Source organism: Meles meles, chromosome 11, assembly GCF_922984935.1.
Source record: "Meles meles chromosome 11, mMelMel3.1 paternal haplotype, whole genome shotgun sequence".
NCBI classification, from domain to species: Eukaryota; Metazoa; Chordata; class Mammalia; order Carnivora; family Mustelidae; genus Meles; species Meles meles.
This window is the reverse complement of record NC_060076.1, coordinates 92,922,785-92,950,560: the sequence shown is the minus strand read 5'-3', so window position 1 is coordinate 92,950,560 and position 27,776 is coordinate 92,922,785. Positions and strand designations below refer to the sequence as shown.

Here is a 27,776-nt window from a genome sequence, read left to right as displayed (position 1 = left end):
ACCTTATCTGTTCTTGTGGCTTTAAATAACATCTGTGTATTGACAGCTTCCTAATTGAAATCCAAGCCTTGACCTAAAGTATTTCAGACTCAATTTGTCTACCTGCTGACTTGACATCTCTCTTTCTCTCTCTTTTAAAGTAGGCTCTGCACCCAGTGTGGAGTCCAATGTCCACACCCCGACATCTCTCTTTGAATACATATTTTAAATTTAACATTTCAAAAAAACCCCCTCTTGATTCCACTCCTTCCCCAAACTTTTCCTGTCTTCTCATATCAATAAATGGTACCACCACCAATCCCAAAAGAGGTCAGTGTTAACTGATCCTCCTCCTTCCTCTCCCATGTCTGAACCACAGCAAATTTTGTTGTTGTTGTTGTTTTAAGATTTTATTTATTCATTTGACAGAACGAGAGAGCACAAGCAGGGGGAGCAGCAGACAGAGAGGGAGAAGCAGGCTCCCTACCAAGCAGGAAGCCTGATGCAGGGCTCAATCCTAAGACCCTGGGATCATGACCTAAGATGATGGCAGACACTCAACCATCTGAGCCACCCAGGCACCCCCAAATTTGTTATTTTTACTCTCAAATATGTCTTGAATCTATTTCTCTTCAGTTGTAATGCTTCCTCCCTAGCCCAGGGCATCATTATCTTCCTACTACGGTAGTGCTCAATGTCTCTGTTCCATTTTTGCTCATAACTCTTCACACAGTTACCAAAGAGACTTAAAAATATATGTATATAAATCAGATCATGCCACACCCCTGCCCTACCGATTAAATGCTTCCAAAACAAATAACAGAAACCCCAGCTAATAGAAACTTAAACCATAAGGAAAGTTATTTTTAGCAAATTCAGGATCAGTGTTAGCAAAAAAGGATCAAGTTCTCAGGATTGGTTTAGCAGATTGTTGATGTCATCAAGGACTCAAGTTCTTTCTAGTCTTTCCACTATCCTAAGTCTGTTGGCTTTCATCTTCAGGCTTGTCGTGGTTGCAGGATGGCTGCCATAGCTCTGGACATCACGGCAAAACGGGACAATAGCAAAGCAAGACGAGAGGAGGCAAACAGATGGATATACTTGGGGCTCTGCTATCAGAAATAAAAATGTTTCTCAGAACCTTCCAGTGATTTCCCCTTATATCTCATTGTCCAGAATTGGCCTAAATAAATTATGATTCACTCCCTGAAGTAAGATGCATTGCCACCCAAGCGAAACTGGAGCTCCAGTAGCCAGGGAGAAAAGCTTATGGCTATTAGGTAAGCAATAACATTGTTTGCTCTAACTTTGAGTTCCTGTACTGTCTAATGCCAGCCAACTCTTCAGTGTGATCTCTTAACCTCCTCTGCCCCCTGCCCAGGTCTCCCTTAGTATGCTCACTTGCCTCCTTTCAGTTTCTCAAATCAATTTCCTGCCTGACTCCTGGCCTAATACATTCCGTTGCTCCCTTCCCTGGGATATCTTCTGTCTAGTACTTTAAAAGTCTTGCTAGTGGTCATGCTTTTCTTGTTAGATCGTAGATCAGATGTCATCTCCTTAGGCTTCTCCGTCCACTGGGTCTAAATTAGGTTCTTATTCCCTCTCCATCCTATAAATTTCTTTCTCAGCCCCCAATACCTGGATTCCTTCCTGGTATTTATCATACTGTAACTATCTTCTGTTCACTTATTATCTGCCCCTCCTAGGATGGAAAGCCCACAAAGGCTTAGACTGTCTTTTTGTTCACCCTTGTACCTTGATTGTCGAAAACAGTACCCAGCACACAGTAGGTATTCAATAAATATGTATTGAACCGATGAATAAGGAATGAATGAATGAATGAGTGGAAACAAGGATAAAAGGAAACGTGTGGTAATAACGTAAAGACAAAAGACTACCCTGGCCAACCTGGGCTGCAGTTGTACCAAAACCATGAAGAAGGCAGCCCGGGTCATCACTGAGAAGTACTACATTCGCCTGGGCCATGACTTCCACACCAACATGCACGGAGATCACCATCAAGCCCAGCAAGGAGCTCTGCAGCAGGATCGCAGGCTCTATCACACACCTGAGGAAGGGGATTCAGGGGGGCTCTGGGGACAGGAAAGCTCCATCAAGCTGCAGGAGGAGGAGAGAGAAAGGAGGGATAATTACACGCCCAAGATCTCAGCCCTGGATCAGGAGATCCCGACACTAAGGAAATGTTGAAACTCTTGGACTTGGCAGTCTGTCCAACCTACAGGTCACTCAGCCTGATGAGTGACGGATGAATTTCAAAACACCACGTGGAGCCATTCAAATCTTTCTGCTGTGCTGTAATATCTTCAATAAACCTCGGACAACAGCCTTAAAAAAAAAAGGTGGAAAAGGAATGGAAAGAGGTATATTTTGGTAGGAGAATAAAGGGTGGATATAATGACATCATCTAAGCCGTTGCTGACTTTGGGGCCTAAATCCTTCGCTCAAGTTCAGTGGATACTTTTTATAAGTCTTGGAACTCAATCAGACTCTTACACTTTCTTATATTGGATCATAAATATAATTCCTTGGAAACTGCTTTGGGTCATAATTAGCCTACTGCTCCCATGGTCATGGAACTAGTCAGCTGACACTCAAAGGAGCAAATTAGTTTTTTCTGAGTAGAAATTACTTTAAAATGAAAGGATATGGACTATGTAGTCCAGAACGCCCAAGGGCAGTCCTTGTGGAAGGGTCTGTGTAGTATTAAGTAAGTATTGAGCCTACAAAAGCCAGTGAATCAAAGTGGAAGCCAGAGTAACATATGAGTCTGACTCATAAACTCTAATAAAGTTTGTGAAATAGATCCCATGTGTGGGTCCAGATTCCAAATGACTCCAAGATTGTTAAAAGCTGTTCAGTTGCAATTTAATTCCTTCCTTGGATGCTTTCCTGATGCTTGGGGAAAATTCTGGAGAAGTATGTGCACTTACAGAATTACTCAGCTTGCCAGCTCCTGTGTTGGATATTCACGCAGAGGCCACTCTTCTAATACACTGCTTCTTTCTTCCTTAAGTGGGTTTCCCTCTGAATCACTTGGAAAGTGTTACGTATCCCAATAATTTTCTTAATCTGCATTTGAGGTAAGTAGATCCACCGCATGTTCTCTTCAAGTGTCTCTAAGAATTCTACTACATCATACATCATAGTGATACCAGTAAGAGTCCTCTTGTTGGACTATTTTAGGACAGGAGGAGGTTCACATAAGGATACTTTGGATATAAAGATAGGTTTTCTTAGTTAAGTATATGTTAAACATTTTAAAGTTGTTATGACTATGTTTATACACAAAAGTATAGAATTATAATAAATACCATATATCCATCACCCAGATCATAATTATGAAGATTTTACTACATTTGCCTTATCCGTTCTTTTTATTAATTTGTTGTAGTATTTGAAAACAAAATCTTAGACCTCAGATCATTTTACTACTACATACTTTAATACGTAAACTTGTTTCAACAGTGTTAATATTTACCTTGCATAAACATAAGGACATTATCATACCTATCAAAATTAACTGCTTGGCATTATCTAATGCCCATGTCACGATCAAATTTCCCCAATAATCTCAAATATTCTCTTTAAGTTGGTTTGTTTGAATCAAGGTCCCATCCCAGTAATGGCTGCATATTACATACGGTTGTTAGATTTCTGAAGTATTATTTAATATAGAGCATTTCCCCTGATCCTTCCCTTCTTTTTTTTTCCCCTTAACATCATTGACTTGTTGCAGACTACCTGCGTCAATTGTTCTATAGAATGTCCCACATTCCGGTATGTCTGTTTGCTTCCTTGTGGTGTCACAGACATGTTTCTCTCTCCTCCACTTTTCCTTTAAGTGAAGTTAGCCCTAGAGCAACACTGTTCAATAGAAGATTCTGTGAAGTTGGAAATACTCCACCTGCCCTAGCCAGTATTGTAGCCACTAGGCACATATGGCTATTGAACACTTGAAACGTGACTGGTGTGAGTGAGGCACTGAATTTCCTATTTCATTTCGTCTTAGTTAATTGAAATGTAAATAGCTGGATGCAGCCCTCTCACCTGTGCCACCCAAGTGGCTTCATTAGATTCAACCTCACCTTTTTGGCATAAGCATTTCATAGGTCCTTGCTGTGAATCACTTTGGGAGACAGGATGCCACCTTTAGTCATGTTAAGATTAATCAGTGGGTTCATTAACTTTTTAAAAAATATAAACTTCATTTTTAAAAAAGATTTTATTTATTTATTTGACAGAGATCACAAGTAGGCAGAGGCAGGCAGAGAGAGAGAGGAGGAAGCAGGCTCCCCAGGGAGCAGAGAGCCTGATGTGGGGCTCAATCCCAGGACTCTGGGATCATGACCTGAGCCCAAGGCAGAGGCTTAACCCACTGAGCCACTCAGGCACCCCTAAACTTCATTTTGATGCAGTTTATGAGAATCAAGGAAAGACTCCAGCATTGTTTACTGAGCTTTTTTATACTTTAATAGTAAGAGTGAGAAAGGTGAACTTTTCTGTATATCAAACTTTTCTGTATATCAAACTAAACTGTTAAAGAACATTTCAGAGAAAGATTTAGGAGAAGGCAGATATAAAACAATTATTTCTTGGGTCTCAAGGCTAGGCTTGTGCTTTTTAAAAAAAGAAATTATTTCAGAGAAGAGAGAGTGATTGAGCGGTGAAGTAGAGAGAGGGACAAGCAGACTCTGTGTCCAGTAAAGAGCCCAACACAGGGCTCCATGCGGGGCTTGATCCCACAACCCCCAGATCACAACCTGAGCTGAAACTGAGTGGGGCAAGTAACCAGCTGAGCCACCCAGGGGCCCCTGGGTCTGTGCTTTTTAAAAAAAGAAAATCAGGGCTGGGTGGCTCCATTGGTTGGCATTTGCCATTAGCTCAGGTGATGATCAAGGAGTCCTGGGATAGAGGCCTGCCTAGGGCTCCCTGCTCAGCGGGGAGTCTGCTTCTCCCTCTCCTTCTGCCCCTCCCCTTGCTCCTGCTCACTTACTTGCTCTCTCAAATAAATAATTGAAAAAAAGAAAAATCAGTGATCTGAAAATGCATCATTGCTGAAATAATCCGGATTGTTTCCTGTACTTGGATCTTCCCCACCCCCCACCCTCCCCCCCCCCCCCCCTTTTCAGGCATTTCTCACAAATGTTAATGAACAGCTCACTTTGGAAACTTAATCTGCTGGTATTGTTCACATGTGCTAATGAATAATTCACTATCTCAGAAGATTGTAGGCCTAAAAAGGAGTCTGAATCCAGACAGAAACTAATGGCCCAGAACAGGACCTGGGAGGTCTTTTTCACTTATTATTGAATACAGCTTCCCTGGGAGAAACAGTTTGCTCTAGTAAGTGGGCATTTAAGTGCTGCAGAGAATAGCCCCTCTTTCCTTACCTGCTGCTTTGTCAGATCACCCAGGTGGCCCTTCTTTGTCCTCTAGAGAGGAACTAATGTCAGGATAGAGGACAGGACAGTGGATCTAAAACCTGGTTTGACTAACTCCATCCCTTCCAGACTCTGGTGAAAACGACAGCTTCTCTTCCCGGAAGAATGTCTATATACATATGCAGGAAATGTTGCCCATTATTTCGGGGCTTTAGGATCCCTGAGATGCCCAGGGTCACAGGACAAGACCCACTGCACTGGAAGCAGAAAAGCAAATTTTTTCAAGGCATGCAGTATATAGGATGCCGCCCCCCCAAGCTCCAGAATTCCATTCCCGGCCCTCCCTAGTTAGCCAAATTGGGCCTTTTTGTTGTTTTATGTATTCTACTTGTTTTTGTGCTTTTTTTTTAACAGAATATTTTATTATTTATTATTATTATTTTTTAAGATTTTATTCATTTATTTGACAGAGAGAGATCACAAGTAGGCAGAGAGGCAGGCAGGCAGAGAGAGAGGGAAGCAGACTCCCCGCTGAACAGACAGCCCGTGTGGGGCTCGATCCCAGGACCCTGAGATCATGACCCGAGCCAAAGGCAGCGGCTTAACCCACTGAGCCCCCCAGGTGCCCCTATTCTGCTTGTTTTAATTTGTTTTCCTATTTGGACTAGATAATGGAAATACTTGGCAAAAATACTCAAAAAGTATACCTAAGGATATTCAATGAAAAGGAAATTTCTTCTCTGTCTATTCTAGGGCCCCTCCCCTGAGGCATCCACTACTAACTGTTTCCAGTGTATCCTTTCAGGAATATTCTAAGCACGTATGCACATATATTCCCTGTCTCTTCCAAATGGAAGCATACGTAACACATTTTTTTGTTGTCGTTCAATGCTTTTTGCCTCCCCCCCCTTAGTCCTGTATTTTAGAGAGTATTTATTGCTAGTATGTACAGCTCTGCTTTACTCTTTTTCCATGCTGCATAGTGTTCCATCTTAAGGCTTAAGCATAATTGATTAAATCTGACCCTACATAATGACCATTAAGGTGGTATCTTTTTTTTTAAGTTTTTGTTTGTTTTTTAAAGTAAACTCTGCAACCCATGTGGGCCTTGAACTTACAATCCTGAAATCAAGAGTTGCGTGTTGTACTGACTGAGCCAGTCAGGTGCCCCCGGTATCTTTTTTTTTTTTTTTAAATTTTTTAGATTTATTTAATTTGAGAGGGGAGAGGCAGAGGCAGAGGGAGAGACAGTCTTGAGCAAACTCCGTGCTGGGCAGGGAGCCCGATGCTGCGATCACTACCTGAGCTGAAACCAAGAGTCAGTCACTTAACCCACAGCACCACCCAGGCACCCCCAACATCCTGCCCCGTATCTTTTTTAACTACAAATAATGCTGCAGCCTGTTTTCTTCTGTAAGTGTGAAAGTATATCCACACACCCATTCCTAGCATTGGAAAGCTGAGTCCAATTAAACATTTTGATAGACTTAACAAATTGCTCGCTAGAGAGGTTACCCGTGGAACGCAGAATAATAGCCTCCCAAAGATATCCTTGTCCTAATTCCTGGAACCTTTGAATATGTGTGCTTCCAGGGCAAAGGGGAATTAACATTACAGATAGAATTAAATGGCTAATCAGCTGACCTTAAGATAGGGAAATGGTCCTGGGTTATCTGGATCGCACAGTGTAATCACAAAGATCCCTAAAGAGAGAACCGGAGAGATAGCAGTGTGATAAGGACTCACTCAAATTTGCTGACTTTGAAGATGAAGGAAGGGAGCTCCACGCTGAGGAATGGAGGTGACCCCTAGAAGCTGGAAAAACAAAGAAAGGAAAAAAGCCAAGGAATACAGCCCTGCTCCTAGCTTTGCTTTTAGCGCAGTGAGATCTGTGTTCAATTTCTGACCCACAAAACTAATAATAATAAATGAAGAATTTGTCTTATTTTAAGCCATTAGAGCCTTCTCTCTCTCTTTTTTCGTTTCCCTCTCCGTATGAACACTCCTTTCTACCTTATTTGAGGAATGTTTACAATTTATTGTCTTATCATTCATGTCTTTGGTTAAATGGAAAATTTGCAACCATAATTACCTGACTGTTAACACTTTTGTTCTTTGCCAGTTAAGTGTTTGGAAAATGCCCACGTGGGACGTGCGCCATTGTTTTTTTGGCAGTGGCCAGGATGTGAGTAGGATGTGCTGATGTGTCATTTCTGCAGGGCTGATACCACTGCTGACCAGTCTGCCCTGCAGAAACTCTGTGGGAACACAAGCTGGTCAGTGGGATTTGTTTTCTGCCACCCAGATGGCGGCCTCAGTGGTTCACTACTTTGCAATATGGGCCAGATGCATTGTGTACATTGTGTACGTAGAAACTTTTACATCTCCATGGTAGCTCAGGTGACCATGGTGAGTGAAATGAACAAGCGTAAATATTCCTCATCAACTCATTTAATACGTCCATGGCAGACTAGCCGCAGTAGCTATACCTGGTCTTTCCTCATTCTGCGAATTTAGTCCGCCCTGGTGTGGTGTGGATTCCCAAACTCAGCAGCTTTGGTGGGTGAAATCTGAAGCTGGTTCCTAGATACGGAGGACAGTGAGAGACTGAAGAAAAAGGCAGGGCACTCAAGATCAGTAGGTGGCAGTTTTAATAAGCGGGGAACTTAGGAACACAGGAGGCTTGTTTTAGGCAGCCGCAAGATGACTAGATCTCTGTACCCACCCTCCAGAAACTTAAAGGTTTATCTGGAGGACTTAACTGGGTTCAGTCACATACACCATCCAGATGGTCTCAGCAGCATTTTGCTGTCTCAAGGCCTGCGTTCTTGAAATGACTCCTGTTGTAGGAATGGTGGGCAGAATGTATATCCAAGGACAGTGAAAGGGGATGACAAGCTTCCAATTGCTCTGGTCCAGCTTACGGGTCAACCAGTGGTCATGTGCTCTTGATGACCTTCTTCAACTTACCCATATACCTTTGAACCCTATAGACTGGCTTGACCATCTCTGCATTTAACATCTCTTCAAAGATATTCATTGAGCATCTGCTATGCTAGGGATTTAGAATACAAACTCTTAGCCACGCAGAACTCACCGTTTATGGAGACAGACAATCAACAGTCATAGGAACAATTGTGAAACTGCTATGGTGATAGTTGCTACAAAGAAGAGACACATGTATTCATAGTCAGGAGAGTCCTCCTTGTCGGGGAGAGAAGAAAGGCCTGGGTGTAGATCTGTGGTCATGTTTTTGTCCTTACCGACACTGTACGCCACCATAGGTAAAGGGCATAGAGCAAGTAAAGGAAAGTATCTAGAAACATGCATAGCCAGGTAGAGGAGGATGAAGAGAGAGAAAGAATGGGTAGAGGGTTGAGGGGAAACCAGTAAGACTTGTATCCAACCCTAGGAGCCAAGCAAGGAGAGTGCAGTTAAGACTAGTAGGAGCATGAGATGGGACAGTGTGTCTGTACAGATCAATAGGATTTCTATGCCACAGGGGCTGTGAGGTGGCAGGGCACACCCGAATTCAAGTGTGGCTGTTTCCCTTTAGCTGTGTGGCCTTGGGGAAAAGGCTGTCTGGCCTCAGATCCTGCATCTGTAAAATAGAGATGATACCTTCCTCCAAGAGTTATTGTGGAGATGAAATGAATTAGCATATGCAAAGTGTCTAGCACTTTGCAGGTTCTCGATCAAGATCGATTCCTCCCTTACCGTATGTTCTGTCCATTCGTTTATTCTTCTTGCTTTGGTTGTTGTTACTCTCCTTGATGACTTAGCATTGGTTTTGGTGACTTACCTGTGAGGGTCGACACTGGTCCTGTTCCTGTATATCACTGCTCACCTGGGTACCAGTAAGCTGTTGTGAGTCAAAGAATCAGTTCTCTGGATATGGCAGGGAGCCAAGCACGCACCTATGTGCCTCTTGAGGTGCAGACAGACAAAGCAACAGGGATTGTGTAAGGACAAAATATACCCTCCCTCATCATGAGTGTTCCCGTTCCAGGGAAAAGAACTCCATCTACCAAAGTGAATGCCTAATTGTCTCAGGGCATGTTTGTGCACTTGCATTCCTGCAAATGCAGAAACCTCCCATAGCTTAGTAATGAATGACTCATCACAATCTCAGGTTTCTTTCCCGAGACAGCATTAGCCCTCCCAGATTTTTCAGATTGGCTAGAAGCAACCACTCCCTCCTCCTTTCCTTCCTTTTTGTCTATCAAATACAGAGAGTGGGCAAAATCGCATTTTGCCCTACTGGTTAAGAACTTTCGCTCTGCCTGCCACCTCTGATGGTTTTCACAGTGTGGCCCTGGCTTTGGCAACCGCTGTAACTATTACCCCCTGGGACATAATGTAATTCCCTGCTTGCCTTAGGTTAACTAAACGCCAGAAAAGAGAGACGGACAAATATTTCCATTGTGGCTAACATGGGAAACCAAAAGTTTTAATCTCAGAATTATCCTTGTATTTCTAATTAGCCCACATGTTGGTTTCTTACTGACGGGGACCGTGTTTTCAAACCAAACCCAAGGACCTAACATTTCACAAGCAAGAGAGTACCTTCAAGGACAGGCTACTCTGTTAACTGGAATTGTTAAAGAAATTCCAGGGCTCGGCGGCCACAGAGCTACTAAACATGAGATGCACTTAAATGATAACGGAGCTAATGATCCTACTCTCCTATCAGAATGCACACTGTAAACATTTTAACATAGCAACGGGGGCCGTAAAGAGACGTGATGGGAAGGGAAACTAGAGCTCTTTCAGCGTCCTGCGAGCCAGTCCCCGCGGCGGCACCCGGTCCTTGCACGGCCGGCGCCCAGCCGGGGACGCCGCTCCGGGACTGCGCGTGCGCCGAGCCGCCCGCGTTCCAGGTGGAAGGTTGCGCGTTTGAGCGTTCATGGCAACGCCGCGCTTCCGCCTTCTGGAAGCCTTGGCTCCAGCTCCCGCAGTGTGAGACCCGTCCGGGTGCGAGGGACCTGGGCTGAGTCCGGGGGGACAGATGGGGGGACGAGGGCGAAGGGGGCAGGGGAAGCCGCTGGGAACGTTTGCCCCAGGGAGTGAGCTAAACTAAGGAAAAGCGGTCCAAGGCTCCGCACGAAAGGATCTTTTCATTCCCGTCCTTTCGCCCACGCAGGGAACGATGCCTCTGGAAGTGGTGGTGGAACTACAGATCCGGGCGGTAAGAGAAGTCGACGACTCTCCACACCTTGCTCTAAATCAGACTCTTTCCCCAGGGTTCCTAAATGGTCGCGACCACTTACACCACCTCCTTCCTCCCCACACACATCATTATCTTTTGGGACAGATCGTATCTCTGTGTCCCTAAGATCTCTACCTTGGTCTTCCCTGATTTCCCCACCTTTTTTTTTTTTTTTTTTAAGATTTATTTATTTGACAGAGAGAAATCACAAGAGAGGCAGGCAGAGAGAGAGGAAGGGAAGCAGGCTCTCCGCTGAGCAGAGAGCCCGATGTGGGACTCGATCCCAGGACCCCGAGATCATGACCTGAGCTGAAGGCAGCGGCTTAACCCACTGAGCCACCCAGGCGCCCTGATTTCTCCACCTTTAACTCAGCCCAACCTCTTTCAGCGTTTTCCCCCCTCACAGGACTTGTTAGCTTTATAAAATTTTATGGTTATTTTAAAATAACCATGCATTAAGTCCAAGAAGAATTGTATATTTTTCCAGGATAAAGATTTGTTAAAAAGCAAACAAACAAGCAAAAAACGAACCCTTCTTTAAATAACAAGAATTCAATTTCGGAAGGCCCAATCACTTCCTAATAACTTGCCACCTCTATGAACCAATGGAATATATATTTTTAAAGATTTTATTTATTTGTTGTGTGAGAGAGAGAAAGCACAAAGAGGGGAAGCAGCAGGCAAAGGAATAAGCAGGCTCACTGCTGAGCAAGGAGCCCAATGCAGGGCTGGATCCAGGGACCCTGGAATCATGACCTGAGCCAGAAACAGATGCCCAACGGACAGCCACCCAGGCATCCCCTAATTGAGTATTTTCTAAGTATTTTCCCTAGAGATGGGCTCTGGGTTGCTAATTCCAAAGGGGTCAATTAGTCAACACCTGTTTTATAATCCACTGAATCCTGCTTAAGTGAGGTGCTGTGGCAGAATGATTACATTGTTCCTGTTTGGGGTCAGTCACTACTCTGAATTCAGCTTCCATCTGAAGTTGGTGACAGACTGTCATACAGCTTTGCCTCCCAGCTCTAGGGGCTTCTCTCCTGGTCGTGATTACAAGCACGATGTCAGTAAATTAGGGCCACGGAAAATCTGGTTAGCTTCCATACAAGAGACAAGTGCTGGGGCTTCATCATTCATGCAGTTCTGAAAGAAAAACAAAAATTTCCTGAATGTCCCATTTCGCTGAGAGCAAATAGGCCCAGACTCTATCAGATGGTGCTACATCAAGTGCTGACCCTCAAATTTTTGTGGTAAGGGGAAGGAATTCTTGAGAAGCTGAGTGATAAAGCAGTCTTCCTCTTCATCAAGGCAAAAATCAAACAAGTTTTCATCTCACTTCATTCAACATTATTGGTTTATTTTAATTTTTAAAAGGCATTCTTCAGTGTACAATTAATTTACAGTAAAATCATTTTCAACTCTGTAGTAGAGTGTTTCAGAGACATCAGTTGAATTGATCTGTGCTTTAAAAGCCTGCAAACTCAGGTCTGCCTCAGCTAAGACAGGGAATTCCAGAAGTATAACCAGGAACCTGAAGATAATACTAATTGTGAGCCCCCAATATTCAGACTTGTGAACACTGCAAAAGGAAATAAGTATCATTACTTTCAAAAAGATCTGGCCTGAATATTGCTGGATTAAAACAAAAGATCCAAGATTAAACAATAAATCGAATCACTTAAGAGCTTTACCGTTCGATTCAGCGAGAGAAGAGGTAGTCTGTGTTCAGGATGTTGTGGGAATACAAATGATTTTATTTTACTTTGAGGAGTAGCTGTTCCTCCGTGTGCCTCTTCCACTCAGAAAGTTCCCATTTCTACCCAGTCAGAGCCCACATGTCACACCATTCTCCAGATTCCTGTGTGGCCCTCTACCTGACAGATCAAAGGCCATAATCCTCACTCCTCATACATGTCAAAATATTGTCATTAACTGAAAACACCAGTTCCAGAGGTGATTCAAAAGTTCTTATTTTTCAGGTAGAACAGCATTTAAAGCACATCCCCTTCTTGGTCTTCCCTGGTCAAAGGATAATGAGTAGAGTCCATCCCGCATTTGGTGGTCTTTGGTCTTGTGATTTGGGGAGGCATCCTGGAAAAACTGCTTTAAATGTGAAGGTCAATGTAAAGGGAAATTTAGGAGTTAGTCACACCTTGTGCCTGGTATGGCAGTGGGCTGCCCTGATGAATTTCAAGTACATACTGTTACCTGAAGTGTGCTGTATACAGGGAAGTGGAGTTCCGTATGAAAAACTCTAATATACAGGGTCGTCCTTGTAGTGGCTCTGAGAAAGTTTATGCCCTTGCACTGCAAAGAACCAAGTTATTTTCCTATTACCTCAGGTGAGGTCATCTTTATTCAGTAGAGATGATGGGCAGCAGAGCCCCATCTCCCGCCATACTGGCCCACTGACATAGTGTGTGGTAAGCTCACCCCCAGACTCTTAGTTCCTGATGTCCCTTAGCTTTTCTGTCCTCTGACATGCCATGCTGTTTGTCATCAACAGAACTAAACATTTGGCCATCGTCTCATCCTTCCTTTTCTGTGGGCACTGCGTTATGCCCACCTTTAAGTGTTTCTTCAAGTAAGTTCTTGGCTTGTTCTCTAAATGCAAAAAGATACTATTAGAGAGGAATAGGAAATGAATATCTATTTAAAGAGTTTTTGAGGAGGTAGAGGGAAAGGAAAGCAAGATATGTACTATGATCTCTTATCACTACCCAAGCCACAAAGATGGAAGAGACTAAGAAAGCTTATCAAGAAAATCAGGATTAGGAAGACACCGTGGCAACAGATTTTCAGGGAATAAATGATTAGAACCTATGTCTTAGACTTTTAAAATACTGTTTAAAATCTACCTCAAACTAGTATTAGTAGGTGGCGTATCTGCACGTATATTTACAAAATGAAGATCATAGGTTTTTTTTTTTTAAGTTCACTTTACAAGTGATACATACAGGATTACTACAAAACACAAATTTACTTTTGTCAAGTTTTAAAAAACAGCACGATTACAGTCACCCCAGCTTGTTTTCTTTGCAGTTGTCCTGGAGATATAAGCAGTTATTGAATAAATATGTAATAGAGGGCTTTTTTTTTTTTTTTTTTTTGCTTTCTGTAATATGGCTTTGGTCATAATGGCCAGCATGTTCTCCAGCCTAGCAACCCATCAAAATGGAATGACACCTGAAATCCCAAACAAAGCTTGAAATGTCCTTAAAGGGACAAGCGGGGTTGCCTCTGGCTTACTCTGGCTTCATCACATGAGGAAACTTTCAGAACTCCGGGTGCCATAATGAATGAGATGGTGTCATTGTTGGTTCCACAGTACAAAGAGGACCGGGGCATTGTGGGGCGAAAGCCAGCAATAGTCCACTATGCTGTACTGCGTGTAGCCCAGAAAAAAGCCAAAAGCCACATCAGTGACATTGTGCCGCCCCAGCATGACCCTGGAGAAGCCCACGATGAAAGCCCATAGGACCACAAGCACCCTCAGCGGAATGGCCAGCACCAAGTGGTTCAAGATGAACCGCGACACCAGGGCGGCCCTGGTGGCATGGCCCGAGGGGAAGGAGTACTTGTCCACGGAGAGGGTGACAAACATGTCCATCTGGTTGTGAGCCGGGCGGCGCCTGCGCACCAGCCCCTTGATCAGGGCCACCAGCAGCAGGTCCAAGAGAAGGGCAAAGAGCAGGTTCATGAGCACCTCGCGCCCGGCCCAGCTGTCGCTCCTGGCCAGGCAGTAGAGGGTCCCCAGGAGCCAAGGGATGCCGTGTCCCGAGATCTCCAGCAGCTTCATAAGGGGCCGCATGCTACCCCAGGACGAGCTCTCCCCGGCGCACACCCCCAGCTTCTTGGACAGCCACAGGTCGATTGCCAGCAGGGAGCGCAGGGCGATGCCCAAGAAGGACGGGTTCAGGTCCATGCGGTCTTCCTCGGGCAGCGGGGTCGGGGCTGCCTGCGAGGGGCCCGCCCCGGCCAAGGGGAAGGAGCCGCGGCGGTGCACCGGGCTGTCCGACGCGCGGAGCCGGGCGCAGGTGGGGTCCGCGCCCGGCGCGCGGCTGCTGAGCAGCGACTGGAACTCGAACCTGCCGCCGCCGTGGGCCGGGCTGCCGGGGCTGCTGCTGCTCGATGCCGAGGCGGCCAGCGGGCGTCCGTCCGCGTTCCTCCGGGGGCTCGGCATCGCGGCGGGGGGCCCGGACCCCAGGAGCTGGCCGGCCTAGCGCGAGGCTCCCGGCCCTGCAGCCTCTTCCGCTTCCGCAACTGCCATCCCGGAGGGGCGGGGAGAGGAGCGGGCGGGAGGACGATTGTGACACCTGGCGGAGATGTGGGAGGAAACTGGAGTTTGCACTTGAGGAACGAGAGGAAGGGGGAAGGGGGAAGGGGGAGGTGTGGGGGCTCCAGGGGAAGGGGCGCGGTAGGGATGGGGGATTTGACGTCGCCTTGGGGTTTAAGGAAAAACAGCTCCGTTTAGAAAAGCGGCACCTCACAAACCTTGTTCTCTATTTTTCATGTTTTTAAGATTTCTTGCCCAGGGGTATTCCTTCCTGACAAACAAGATGTGTACCTTGGGGTGTACCTTCTAAATCAGTACCTGGAGACGGACTGCTTTCCCTCTGTGTTCCCTATTATGATTCAGCAGAGCATGAGGTTTGAAAAGGTAACCTTGACTTTCTGATTGCCAAATAGAGAAGTTTAAATGTTGTCTGGGGGTCATCTAATGGTTCTTATAAAGTTATTTTGTATATTTTCTTTAAAAAAGAAAGAAAGAAATGACTTGAAGGGACTTGGGCACAGGACAAAACCAGAGTTGGAGGGCTTGCTTTTGCATTGTAGGTCTGAGCCAAGTTCTGTCAAGCCAGAGCTAAGTGCCCCGGTGGATGTTTTCTATTCTTGGAATTCCCATGGCATTTTCTAACTGGAGCAGAGAGCATTTTCTGAATGTTCTTGGAGGTGTAAGAGGCAGCTGCGTTACATTTATGACAGGGATTATCAGTTAATTAGTGGACCTTAGAAACAAACTTTCGTAGACTCAGAAAAATAATGGGGAAAAAACCCCTATATTCAGATTTGTAAAATCCTGTATTTGAAATCCCGTAACAAAACAAGCCTCTTCAGATTTACTGAATTTTCTGAGGTCATCCTTGGTTTATTTAGCTACAGTGATAAAGCCCAAGTTGCATTCTAGTGAATATGAACATGATATTAATAGAACATTACGACTTTTCCCCCACTTTTATTTAGAACATTAATTTCATTATTATGAATCATGCACAGTTCTTTGAATTTTTTGTTTTGGAATTTGAAGGCAGAATCAGTTTTAACCTTGATAAGCCTAATGATTTTCCCCGGAACAATATTGCTGAGTTGCTTTTTGGTTGAAGGGATGAGTATGGGAAGGCTAGACAAGGTAGAGCCTATCACTTTTAAAGGTCTGGATGGTACTGTCCAGAAAATAACCTGTTTCCAACTGAGACTGGGAGAGGAGATGAGAATTGATTTGCTAAAAGGCTAGCGTTCTATGTAACATTTTTTGAAATCACAGAAGAAATTTAAATAAGCCTACCAAGCTGGTTGGATAAGAGAGGAGAGAAATAAATGGATATTACCTTGGGACATATAGTCAGAATCCAGAGGAACCCATTTCTACTTTTTAGATATTGGTAGTGGTAGGAAGTGGGTGGTGAAAATCCAGTCTATTTTGAAATATTGCCCTCGTTTTTGAGCTGTTTGGGTTCATATTCTGGCTTTCTCCCACCCGGCCCCAGTTGTCTTGTGTTTGTTCCATCCTCTAGCTGCGAATACTTGCAGCAAGTATCCAAGACATCTTCTCCTCTGTGGACCCTCTGTGTGACCCAGAACTGAATGTTCTCAGACATTTGGATAAATAAGAAATTGCTTATCAAGAATGCATGAGACAGGGCACCTGGGTGGCTCAGTCGGTTGAGCATCTGCCTTTGGCTCCAGTCATGATCCTGAAGTCTTGGAATCAAGTCCCACACTGGGCTCCCTGCTTGGCAGAGAGTTTGTTTCTCCCTCTGCCTCTGCCTCTTCTCTGCTCGTGTTCTCTCTCTCTCAAATAAATAAGTACAATTTAAAAAGAAAAAGAATGCATGAGACATTCTGTTTGAGCAGTTACTCCCCAGGATCATAGTTGAGAAAATCCGTAGACATGGATGAAGTCAAGGGATGCTAGTACTGAAATAGTTCAAGAGAAGAAGTCCTCACCTGCATTTGCTTGTGAAATTGAAGTTGGTAAGACAAAAATGGATTACAGGGGACAGCCTCCATTTTTGTACTTAAAGGTGACCTGGCTTTGGATCAGGAGCAGATTTTAACCATGCTTAAATTTTTTTTTTTTAAAGAATTTATTTATTTATTCACAAGTAGGCAGAGAGGCAGGTAGAGAGAGAGGAGGAAGCAGGCTCCCTGCCGAGCAGAGAGCCCAATACCGGGCTCGATCCCAGAACCCTGAGATCATGACCTGAGCCTAAGGCAGAGGCTTAACCCACGGAGCCACCCAGGTGCCCCAACCATACTTAAATTTAAACACCGTTTAAATCAGAACTTAAACGCCTGAAATCAAACTCGCTGAAAACTTGGTTTCTTAGAGACTTCCAGAGTTCAGGGAGAAGGGCATGTTATGCCTTTAATCTCAGTCCCCTCCCAGATCCTTCCGCTCAAGATCAAAATAAGCAGATTTGGCATTGGCTAGAGAGATACTACAACGTTTGTCTTGTGCTTCACGATATACTTTAAACTTACGAGGCTCTCCCTCACTCTGGGTATTTTGGATTCTGTAGGAGTCTAGCTACTAGTGCATAGTTTACTTTTTCATTTTTTTATGGATATATAATGTGTTTTTACCCCCGGGGTACAGGTCTGTGAATCGCGAGGTTTACACACTTCACAGCACTCACCATAGCACATACCCTCCCCAATGTCCATAACCCCACCACCCTCTCCCGACCCCCCTCCCCCCCGCCACCCTCAGTTTGTTTTGTGAGATTAAGAGTCTCTAATGGTTTGTCTCCCTCCCAATCCCATCTTGTTTCATTTATTCTTTTCCTACCCCCCAGACCCCCCACATTGCATCTCCACTTCCTCATATCAGAGAGATCATATGATAGTTATCTTTCTCCGATTGACTTGTTTTGCTCATAGTTTACTTTTGTGTTACACATAGAGAGCATTTTCTTATGTTCCTTTTCAGCACAACCAGTTGCTAACATCATTTATTCAGATAACATCATTTAATGAGTGTCTGTGGAAGGCAATGTTTTTTAGGTCCTCAAGCAAACTCTGAGGTTGATGCCAGATATGCTTTTAGGAACAAACTGTGGAACTAGGTCAAGTTGATGACACTTTGAGCAGTGGTAGATTGAGCTAACTCAGGTTTTCCTTGTACTTGGTACTGTGTTCTCATTCTGTAGTCATTCATTGAACTTTTAACCACATTCCTGTTAAAGATACTCCTGTTGAAGTTTAAAATAGTTTAAAATATTATATGGCTGGAATTGGCATGTGCTAATTATTTGGAAGAATATAATCTACAGTTACTATAAATATATATTAATCTTTGATAATGTATTTTCATCATTTTTTTTCTTGCAGGTATTTGAAAATGCAATAGATCCTGGGGCTGTAGCAGACATTTTAGAAAGTAGGTACTCTCAAAACAAAAAAAACTGTTGTGTGCATGTAATTGTGTGCACAGATGTAAAATTCTACTATATTCTAAGTTGTGATATTTCCATGTTTGATATAAATTTCCACATTTATATTCAGGCGAGTCTATGTCAAATTTAAATCATGTTTTTAATTTTTTCACAAACTCTTTTTTAGATAGAGATGGGATTTATTGGACTTATTGTTTACTAATTTATTACAATTAAGTGGTTTTCGTATCTTTACACAGTTGTGTAACCATCACCATAATTAATTTTAGAACATTTTTACCACCACAGAGTGAATCCCTAAACACGAATCCCTCTCAGCCCTAGGTAACTACTAACCAATCTTTCTGTCTCTGTAGATTTGCTTATTCTGGATATTTCATATAAATGGAATTATACAATACGTGGTCCTTTGTGACTGGCTTCTTTCACTCAGCATAATGTTTTCAGGATTCATCTTCGCTATAGCATGTGTTTGTACTTCATTTGTTTTTTAGGCCAGATAGTGTTCCATTGTGTGGCTACACTACATTTTATTTATTCATTCCTTGGTTGATGGAAAGTTGGGTTGTTTTCACGTTTGGGCTGTGATGAATAATCCTGCTATGAATATCTATGTACAAGTGTTTTTGTTGACATATGCTCATTTCTTTTTTTTTCTTTTTTTAAAGATTTTATTTATTAAATTCACAATTTATTAAAATTACAATTTATTAAAATTACAAGCTATCTTAGCTGCTAATTTTGACAGAGTTTGACAGAGAGATCACAAGTAGGCAGAGAGGCAGGCAGAGAGAGAAGGGGGGTAAGCAGGCTCCCCGCTGAGCAGAGAGGACCTTGGGATCATGACCTGAGCCGAAGGCAGAGGCTTTAACCCACTGAGCCACCCAGGCACCCAGACATATGCTCATTTCTTGGGTACATACCTAGGAATAGACATGCCGGATCATATAGTAATTCTCTTTAATCTCTGCAGAAACTTTACCAAAGCAGCTGCATCATTTCACATTGTCCCAGCAAGGCGTGTGAGGGCTGCATTTCTCCACATCCTGGCCAGCACTAGTTAGTCCCTACCCTTTTGGTGGTTAGCCATCCTTGTGGGTATGAAGTGAAACCTCTTTGTGGTGTGATGATGCTGAGCATTTTTCATGTCTTCTTGACTGTATGTCTTATTTGGAGAAATGTGTATTCAGAGCTTGTGGTTATATTTTAATTGTGTTATTTGGCTTTTTATTATTGAGTTGTAATATGTAATAGACTTGTATTATATGGAGTTCTATGTATGTTATAGATATAAGTCCCATATCAGGTATACAATGGATAAATATTTTCTTCCATTCTTTGGATTATCTTTTCACTTTCTTGATGCTGTTCTTGGAAACACAAAATTTTTAAATTTTGATGAGTTCTGTTTTATCTGTTTTCTTTTGTTATTTGCACTTTTAATGTCATAGCTAAGAAAGCATTACCTCATTCAAGGCACAGAGATTTATGTCTATGTTTTCTTTTAAGAGTTTTATAGTTTCAACTTTTACATTTAGGCCTATGACACGTATTATACTGATTTTTGTAAATACCATGAAGTAGGGGTCCAATTTCATTCTTTTGCATCCGGATATGCATTTGCCCTGGTACCATATATTAATAAGAGTATTTTGATCAGGAAATGTGAGTCCCCCACCTTAGTTCTTTTTTCTTTTTTTTTTTTTTAAAGGACTTTATTTATTTATTTGACAGAGATCACAAGTAGGCAGAGAGAGAGAGAGAGAAAGAGAGAGGAGGAAGCAGGCTCTCCACTGAGCACAGAGCCCGATGTGGGACTCGATCCCTGGACCCTGGGATCATGACCTGAGCTGAAGGCAGAGGTTTAACCCACTGAGCCACCCAGGCGCCCCCTTAGTTCTTTTTTCAAGGGAGTTTTTGCTATTTGAAGTTCCTTGGCTTTCCATATGAATTTTAGGATCAGCATGCCAGTTCTGCAAAGAAGCCAGCTAGGATGTTGATAGGCATTGCCCTGAACCTGTGAATCAACTTGGGGAATATTTCTACCTGAACAATATTAAGTCTTCCAATCCATGAAGGTGGGGTGTGGTGAGAATTAATCGAATGTAAGGAATTTGGAGCCTGAGATAATGAAGTGCTTCACATTACCATTGGAGTGATAGCTGGCAAAGATCCTCCTTCTTCCTACTTGGTAAACCTAAAATTACAAGCTATTTTAGTTGCTAAGTTTCTTGGCATTTAAAATTCTGTCCTCATACACTCATATTTTTCATAAGTCCACAAAAAGGCAATTTTACTTTTCTTTCATGTATTTCCAGCTTCTTTGAGACATAATTGATGTATAACATTGTGTGAATTTAAGGTATGCAGTATGTGGATTCCAAACACTTAAATTTTGTGAAATGATAACTACCACAACAATAGCTAAGACTCTCAGCACAGCACACAATGCCGTTTCTTTTTTATTGTGAGAACATTTAAGACCTAGTCTCTTAGCAACTTTCAAATATATCATACAGTATTAGTAATTATAAGTGTCTATAATTGTCACCAATATTATCTATTTTAAAGTGTTTGCACTTTTCATATTTTGTAGGAATTATCTTTATTGACTTTTAATTGTTATACCATTTATGTTTAAATTACTTTAAGATTTGAATTTTATTCTTGTCTTTATAGATTTTGTACATGGGCTCACTCTTTACAAATACCTTTTGGACTCAGGAAGTATAAAAAATGTAATGTTTTATGTCTCATTTATGCAGTCAGAGAGTATACTGTTTTTTGTTTTTTAGATTTTTATTTATTTATTTGACAGAGAGAGAGAGAGATCACAAGTAGGTAGAGAGGCAGGCAGAGAGAGAGGGGGAAGCAGTCTCCCTGTTGAGCAGAGAGCCCGATGCGGGGCTTTATCCCAGGACGCTGGGATCATGACCTGAGCTGAAGGCAGAGGCTTAACCCAGTGAGCCACCCAGGCACCCTGAGAGTATACTGTTTAAAGCAAGATTAACTTGTATAGGTTAATAGACAACAGTCGTATTGTGAATTTTTAAAAATGAGAAGTTGATTATTATGTCAGTGACTCATGAATATATTAAAATATGAATATATTAAAATCAGGGCATAAAATACCATTTACTCTCATTCCATGCCTTTGAATTACTGGGCCTCAAAATACCTAAATCATTGTTGGTACGGGACCTATTATTATTATTATTAATGTAAATGGGGTGTTCTGGCATTTTTAAACTTAGCAATTACTGAACAACGCCAGCAGTTTTTCTAAGTGTTAAAATCTCATTTTTTCCCTTTTAGGCTTCCTCACCAGGTTTGAGCTAATACAGCTGGTACCTCCAGGTAATGCGCCAGTAAACGCGTTTCTAAAGTTGCTCCTTTTATTTTGAAAGGACTTCGGCATGACGGAATGGATGGGTATTTACAAGTTGTGCTTTCTAGAACACTCCCTTCCCCCCCCCCCGACTGGTCTGTTGAATTCTGTCCATTCCTGGAAAAAATAACTTTATGGGTTTGATGGCAGTAAGCGTGAGCAGGCATTTGACTTTCTGTTTTTTCATAACTTTATCTAATTATCATCAAATAATAAAATCTTGGCTCAGTTTCTTTCCAGTTGTTGCCTTTGACTTTGTTCTGATTTATGGGGCATGTGTGGGTGTGGACGACCCAAAGCTGGCTTCTGTGTTAAATGCTAGAACAGGGTTGGCAAACTATAGGCCGCAGGCCAAAGCCCGCCTGCAGTTTGTTTTGTATGAGTCGTGAGCTAAATGTCTGTGTATTTAAAAATTGAGATTCATATACTCTATGTTTAGTTCATATACTACAAATTTCATTTTTGTCAAGTGTATAATTCAGTTGCTTTAGTATCTTTACAGAGTTGTGCAACAGTCACCACTATCTTATTCCAGAACATTTTTATTATTCCAGAACGAAACGCCCAGTCCTCAGTAGTTCCTCTCCATTCCCTCTTCCCACAGCCCTGGCGGTGACTAATCTACTTTCTCTGTTGATTGGCCTGTTCTGGACATTTAATGTCAATGGACTCAGACAATATGTGGCCTTTTGTGTGCCCCCTTTCACTTTGCATGTTCTCAAGGTGCAACCGTGATGTGGCATGGATCATTACTTCATTCCTTTTTAGGGCTGCATGATGTGCCTTTATACGGATACATCAAAGTTTGTTTATGCGTTTGCTGGTTGGTGGACGTATGGGTTGTTTCCACTGTTTGAATATTATGAATAACAGTGCTATCAACATTCATGTACAAGTGGTCGTGTGATTACATGTTTTCAGTTCTCTTGGGTGTATATGTAGGAGTAGATTTTTGTGTTATATGGTACCTCCATGTTTAATTTTTTAAAAAAATATTTATTTGAGAGAGAGAGCGTGCGCACACATGTACATGCAAGCAGGGGGAGGGAGAGGGACAAGCAGACTCCATGCTGAGTTCAGAGCCTGACGCAAGGCTCGATCCCACGACCCTGAGATCATGACCTGAGCCAAAATCAAGAGTCAGATTTTGGGCATCTGGGTGGCTCAGTCATTGGGTATCTGCCTTTGGTTCCCATCATGATCCCAGTGTCCTGGGATCAAGCCCCATATTGGGCTCCCTTCTCAGTGGGAGGCATGCTTCTCCCTCTCCCACTCCCCCTGCTTGTGTTTCCTCTCTCACTGTCTCTCTCTCTCCCTGTCAAATAAATAAATAAAATCTTTGGGAAAAAAAAAAAAAGTCGGATGCTTCACTGACTGACCATCCCAGGCGCCCTTCTGTGTTTTTGAAGGAACTTTTGAAGGAACTGCCAAACTGTCTTCAGTTCTTACATTTTTGAGTGGTTGGAAAAACTTTTTAAGTATTTCATGATGTGAAAATTATATAAAATTCAGATTTTGTTGCCCATAAAGTTTTATGGGAACACAGCCATACTCATTTGTTTAAATATTGTCTGTGGCTGCTTTTTTTTATTTTAATGCTGGAGTTGAGTAGTTATGACCATATGGTCTGCAAAGCCTAAAATATTTACTGTCTGGCTCTTTACAGAAAAAATGCTTGCTAGAATCATGGGACTTTAGGAGGAAACTTTTCTGTTGTACCTTTGCTTTGTGTGTCTTTTTTTTTTTTTTTAAAGGATTTATTTATTTGAGAGAGAGAGAGAACACAAGCATGGAGGAGGGGCAGAGGGAGAGGGAGAAGCAGGCTCCCTTCAAGCAGGGGAGCCTGATGCAGGGGCTCAATCCCAGGACCCTGGGATCATGACCTGAGCCAAAGTCAGATGCTTAACCAACTGAGCCACCCAGGCGTCCCTACCTGGTGATTTTAGTCTCTGTGTGTGTGTGTGTGTGTGTGTGTGTGTGTGTGTGTGTGTGAGAGAGAGAGAAAGGGAGAGAGAGAGAGGGAGGGAATATTTAAAACTCAAACATTTCTTTTTTTTCTTTTTTTTTAGATATTTATTTATTTATTTATTTGACAAAGAGATCACAAGTAAGCAGAGAGGCAGGCAGAGAGAGAGGGAAGCAAGCTCCCCGCTGAGCAGAGAGCCCGATGTGGGACTTGATTCCAGGACCCCGAGATCATGACCTGAGCCGAAAGCAGCGGCTTAACCGACTGAGCCACCCAGGCACCCTAAAACTCAAACATTTCTAATTCCTTTTTGATCTTTACTGTTATAGGTTTTTGCCTTTTCTCCTCCTAAAGTGAAAATATCTTTACAGTTTTTACTTGCTGCAAAAAGCATTCCCAAATGATGAGAAAACGTTTACAATTTGGTGAGCCTATTTCTTGCTGTATCTCTGTGGACAGAAGAACACCTAGATAAAGAATTTCTACGTTATAGTGTCACATACATTTTCTTCTCTTTGTGGCCTCCCCCATGATAAAGACTGTTGCACTGGCATTTCTAAAAGCATAGATGAACATCATTATTTTTATTTTATTTTATTTTATTTTATTTATTTAACAGAGATCACAAGTAGGCAGAGAGACAAGCAGAGAGAGGAGAGAGGAGGAAGCAGTCTCCCTGCTGAGCAGAGAACCCCATGCGGGGCTCGATCCCAGGACCCTGGGATCGTGACCTGAGCTGAAGGAGTCTTTAACCTACTGAGCCACCCAGGCGCCCCGAACATCATTATTTTTAATGACAATAAAGAATTTCATTAATTTACTTACATGTTATTGTAAGTCCATGAACAATAGAGAAATAATATTTGGGGTTTTGCTATGGTTTGTCATTCTCAATAGCTATGGGTTTTTCCATTGTAGTATATCGTTTTGTTTTTTTTTAAAGATTATTTATTTATTTATTTGACAGAGAGATCACAAGTAGGCAGAGAGGCAGGCGGGGGGGGGGTGGGAGCAGGCTCCCTGCTGAGCAGAGAGCCCAATGTGGGGCTCCATCCCAGGACTCCGGGATCATGACCTTGAGCTGAAGGCAGAGGCTTTAACCCACCGAGCCACCCAGGTGCCCTTTCGTAGTATAATTATCCTTAAATTGATACTGTTAATCATTTAGGTTTTGTCTTTCACATATTTATAAAAAAATCATTTTTTTCTCGTGGTATGTTCATAAAGAATAGAACTACAGTAGTCTTCCCGTATCTGGGCTTCTGCTTCCCATGGTTCCAGTTAACCATGGCAACAACCTTGGTTGAGAAGCACAGGACCCTGTTCCTGACATCGTCAGGAGGTCAGTAGTAGCTTAACAACTGAGTCACTCTCCTCACCTCTTCTCATCACGTAGGCCTTTTATCAAATCACATCGTCACGGGAAGGGTGATTTTGCAAAGACCACATTCACATGACTGTTATTACGGTATATTGTTATAATTTTTCCATTTTCTTAGTAGTTATTGTTAATCTCTTACTAAGCCTAACTTATGAGTTAAACTTCATCATAGGTAGGTATGCCTGGGGAAGAACATAGTGTATATAGGACTGAGGACTTCCTGCTGTTTCAGGCCTCCACTGGGGGCCTCGGAACAGAACCCACTGTGGGTAAGGGGGGGCCGACTGTACTAGACTGAACATCTGTAGCTTGTCACCTGGGAGTAAGCTGACCGCCAGCAAGTTTCCGTTTTTACTGTATTCAGTAACGTGTGGGATGCCCCTTGCCCATAAGACTAGTTGCTGCTGGATATTATGTGAATTTATTGTGTTTGCAAAGTATATAATTTCTTCAAAATATATTTTACTATATGTGCTGGCCCCTTCTTTTTAGATATGTGATTTAGATTTGTGACAACCTAAAATTTAAAATTTACTTCTTAAAAGTTTCCATTTTCCCATGATTTGTTTTCTTGCTTTTCTTCCGTATAACATGACTTTCAGTGTCCTTTGATTCCTTGTAGAGTGATGTCTGGATGTTAATGTCGTACTTTGGTATACATTCCTGGGGTAATTTTACTGAAGTTTTAATAAGTCATGAATAATGCATATGTATGTCTCCTGTTCTCTTGTGTTCTTTTGATATTTTATTTTATTTTTTTAAAGATTTGTTTATTTATTTATTTGACAGAGATTACAAGTAGGTGGAGAGGCAGGCGGAGAAGAGGAGGAAGCAGGCTTCTTGCTGAGCAGGCTTTAACTCACTGAGCCTTCCAGGCGCCCCTTGATTATTTATTTATTTATTGTTTGAATCTTTTGTTTTCTTTCTTTTTTTTTTGAATCTTTTGTTTTCTTAAGAAAGCATGGGAGAAGGGGGCACCTGGGTGGCTCAGTGGGTTAAGCCTCTGCCTTCGGCTCAGGTCATGATCTCAGGGTCCTGGGTTTGAGCCCCACATCAGGATCTCTGTTCAGGAGGGAGCCTGCTTCCCCCTCTATCTCTCTGCCTGCCTCTCTGCCTATCTGTGATCTCTGTCAAATGAATAAATAAAATCTTAAAAAAAAAAAAAAAAAGAAAGAAAACATGGGAGAAGGAAAGTGAGTCTCACAGCTCCACAAACTAAAGCTGACTGGAGGCCGTTTGAGTTTTGTAGTTTTGCCTGCTGGGATTGTCCCCAGAGCAAGACACAGGCCCTGAGTAGTTGTGGGGACCCGGAAGTCTGTAGCTCTTTCTTCTGCCTCTTGGCTCTTTGGCAGAAGCAGGCCCTGAAAACAGAGAGGAACCCCACCCTGTGTGGATCTAAGGACAGGCAGTCTCATAATGTCAGGGCTTTCTTAAGGAGAACAGAGGGAAGATCAGAGAGGCTTTCTACCTGCTTTTCACAAATTCTTTCTGAATATTTTCCAGCCTGAAAGTGATAGGCTAAAATCAGGGTATTGAATTTTTTTCCATAGTTTTATTTTTTCTTTTTTGACCTAATTTTATATTCAAACATATATCAATGCAAACTGGCAAGTTATATTTCAGTGTTAATGAAGTAGAAGCAGGCCCATTTTGGTCTTTTTACAATTCTATAAGAAGCTTTAAAAATAACACAAATTCTAGGGTGCCTGGGTGGCTCAATCAGTTAAGCATCTGCCTTTGGCTCACATCATGATCTCAGGGTCCTTGGCTCGAGCCCCACATCGGGCTCTCTACTTGGTGGGAAATCTCCTTCTCCATCTCCCTCTGCCCCTCCCCCTGCTTGTCCTTTCTCTCTCTCTGTCAAATAAATAAATAAAACCTTAAAAAAATGTAACCCAATATCTAAATACTACTACTATAAAAATTTAACTAACACAAAGTTTATAAAATAGTTAAAAGCCACATTCATCAACAACCTCTGACAATAATTACTACTAATAATTTATTGTGTTGCTTTTTAGATATTTTCAGATATATGTATACGTAATGCATTTAGTGTATTCGAGGAAATTAAAATACATTTATACATACACACATGTATACATGAACATACTCTATATATCTAGTATTTGATATATGTATGTTTAGTATACATACTGATTGAATATACATAGCCTGCAACTTGCTTTTTAAAACTTAACGTATCTTAGATTACCATATGACCAGAAATCCATCTGTGAGAAGGTTGCAGGAGTAGTTCAAGGCCATGATGATTGACTGGAGAACCTTGAGGCTGGATGCATGCAGACGGGTTATAACTCAGAAGCTACTCAGATATGAAATGGAGGCCATATGGTACTTATTTTCCTTTTGTCTACAGTCCTTGTATTGCGAATTATAATTTTTAGTAGCATTAAATTAAAATTGATAAAAATAATTTCACTCGGCTTCAGATGCATTACAGATTGGCCCGTTGACTGGTCCAACATCTGTGTATTAAGGTGTGCTCAGAACACACCCCATGCTGGGCTGCTGGTATCATGCCCGTAGCTCCAGGCAGAACGGTGGTAAGGGAGCCCTCTTGGCTCTCCTGGTTCTTGATACTGGATAATTAAGCAAAAATGATTTGTCTCGTAGGCTGCACTGTGGGGTCCCAGGGACCACACTTAGGTTCACGTGGACCCATCCTTCATGTGGCTGAAATCTTTCACTTTTCATTTTGCTGCAGATGTTATTTTATTGTTTTTTTTTTACTTTTTTTTTTTTTAAAGA

At 42.4% G+C, this 27,776-nt stretch overlaps 1 protein-coding gene and 1 pseudogene across 10 annotated transcripts in view; both read left to right on the top strand.

Annotated features, from left to right (window-relative positions):
- The window catches only part of SPATA6L (spermatogenesis associated 6 like), a 64,254-nt gene that overhangs the window by 1,382 nt on the left and 35,096 nt on the right, over positions 1-27,776 (top strand). For 7 of the 10 annotated variants that reach the window (XM_046022941.1, XM_046022940.1, XM_046022939.1 and 4 more), the window contains exons 1-4: positions 14,005-14,458; positions 15,113-15,250; positions 18,205-18,253; positions 21,585-21,626. In XM_046022941.1, coding sequence (XP_045878897.1) covers positions 14,147-14,458; positions 15,113-15,250; positions 18,205-18,253; positions 21,585-21,626 — 541 coding nt within the window. In that variant the 5' untranslated portion in view covers positions 14,005-14,146. Of the gene's footprint in view, positions 1-1,155; positions 1,260-2,968; positions 3,081-10,320; positions 10,341-10,524; positions 10,570-14,004; positions 14,459-15,112; positions 15,251-18,204; positions 18,254-21,584; positions 21,627-27,776 lie in introns of those variants that run through there. The other 3 variants (XM_046022942.1, XM_046022943.1, XM_046022944.1) reach the window with 3 other exon arrangements.
- On the top strand, positions 1,000-2,797 carry LOC123952619 (annotated as a pseudogene).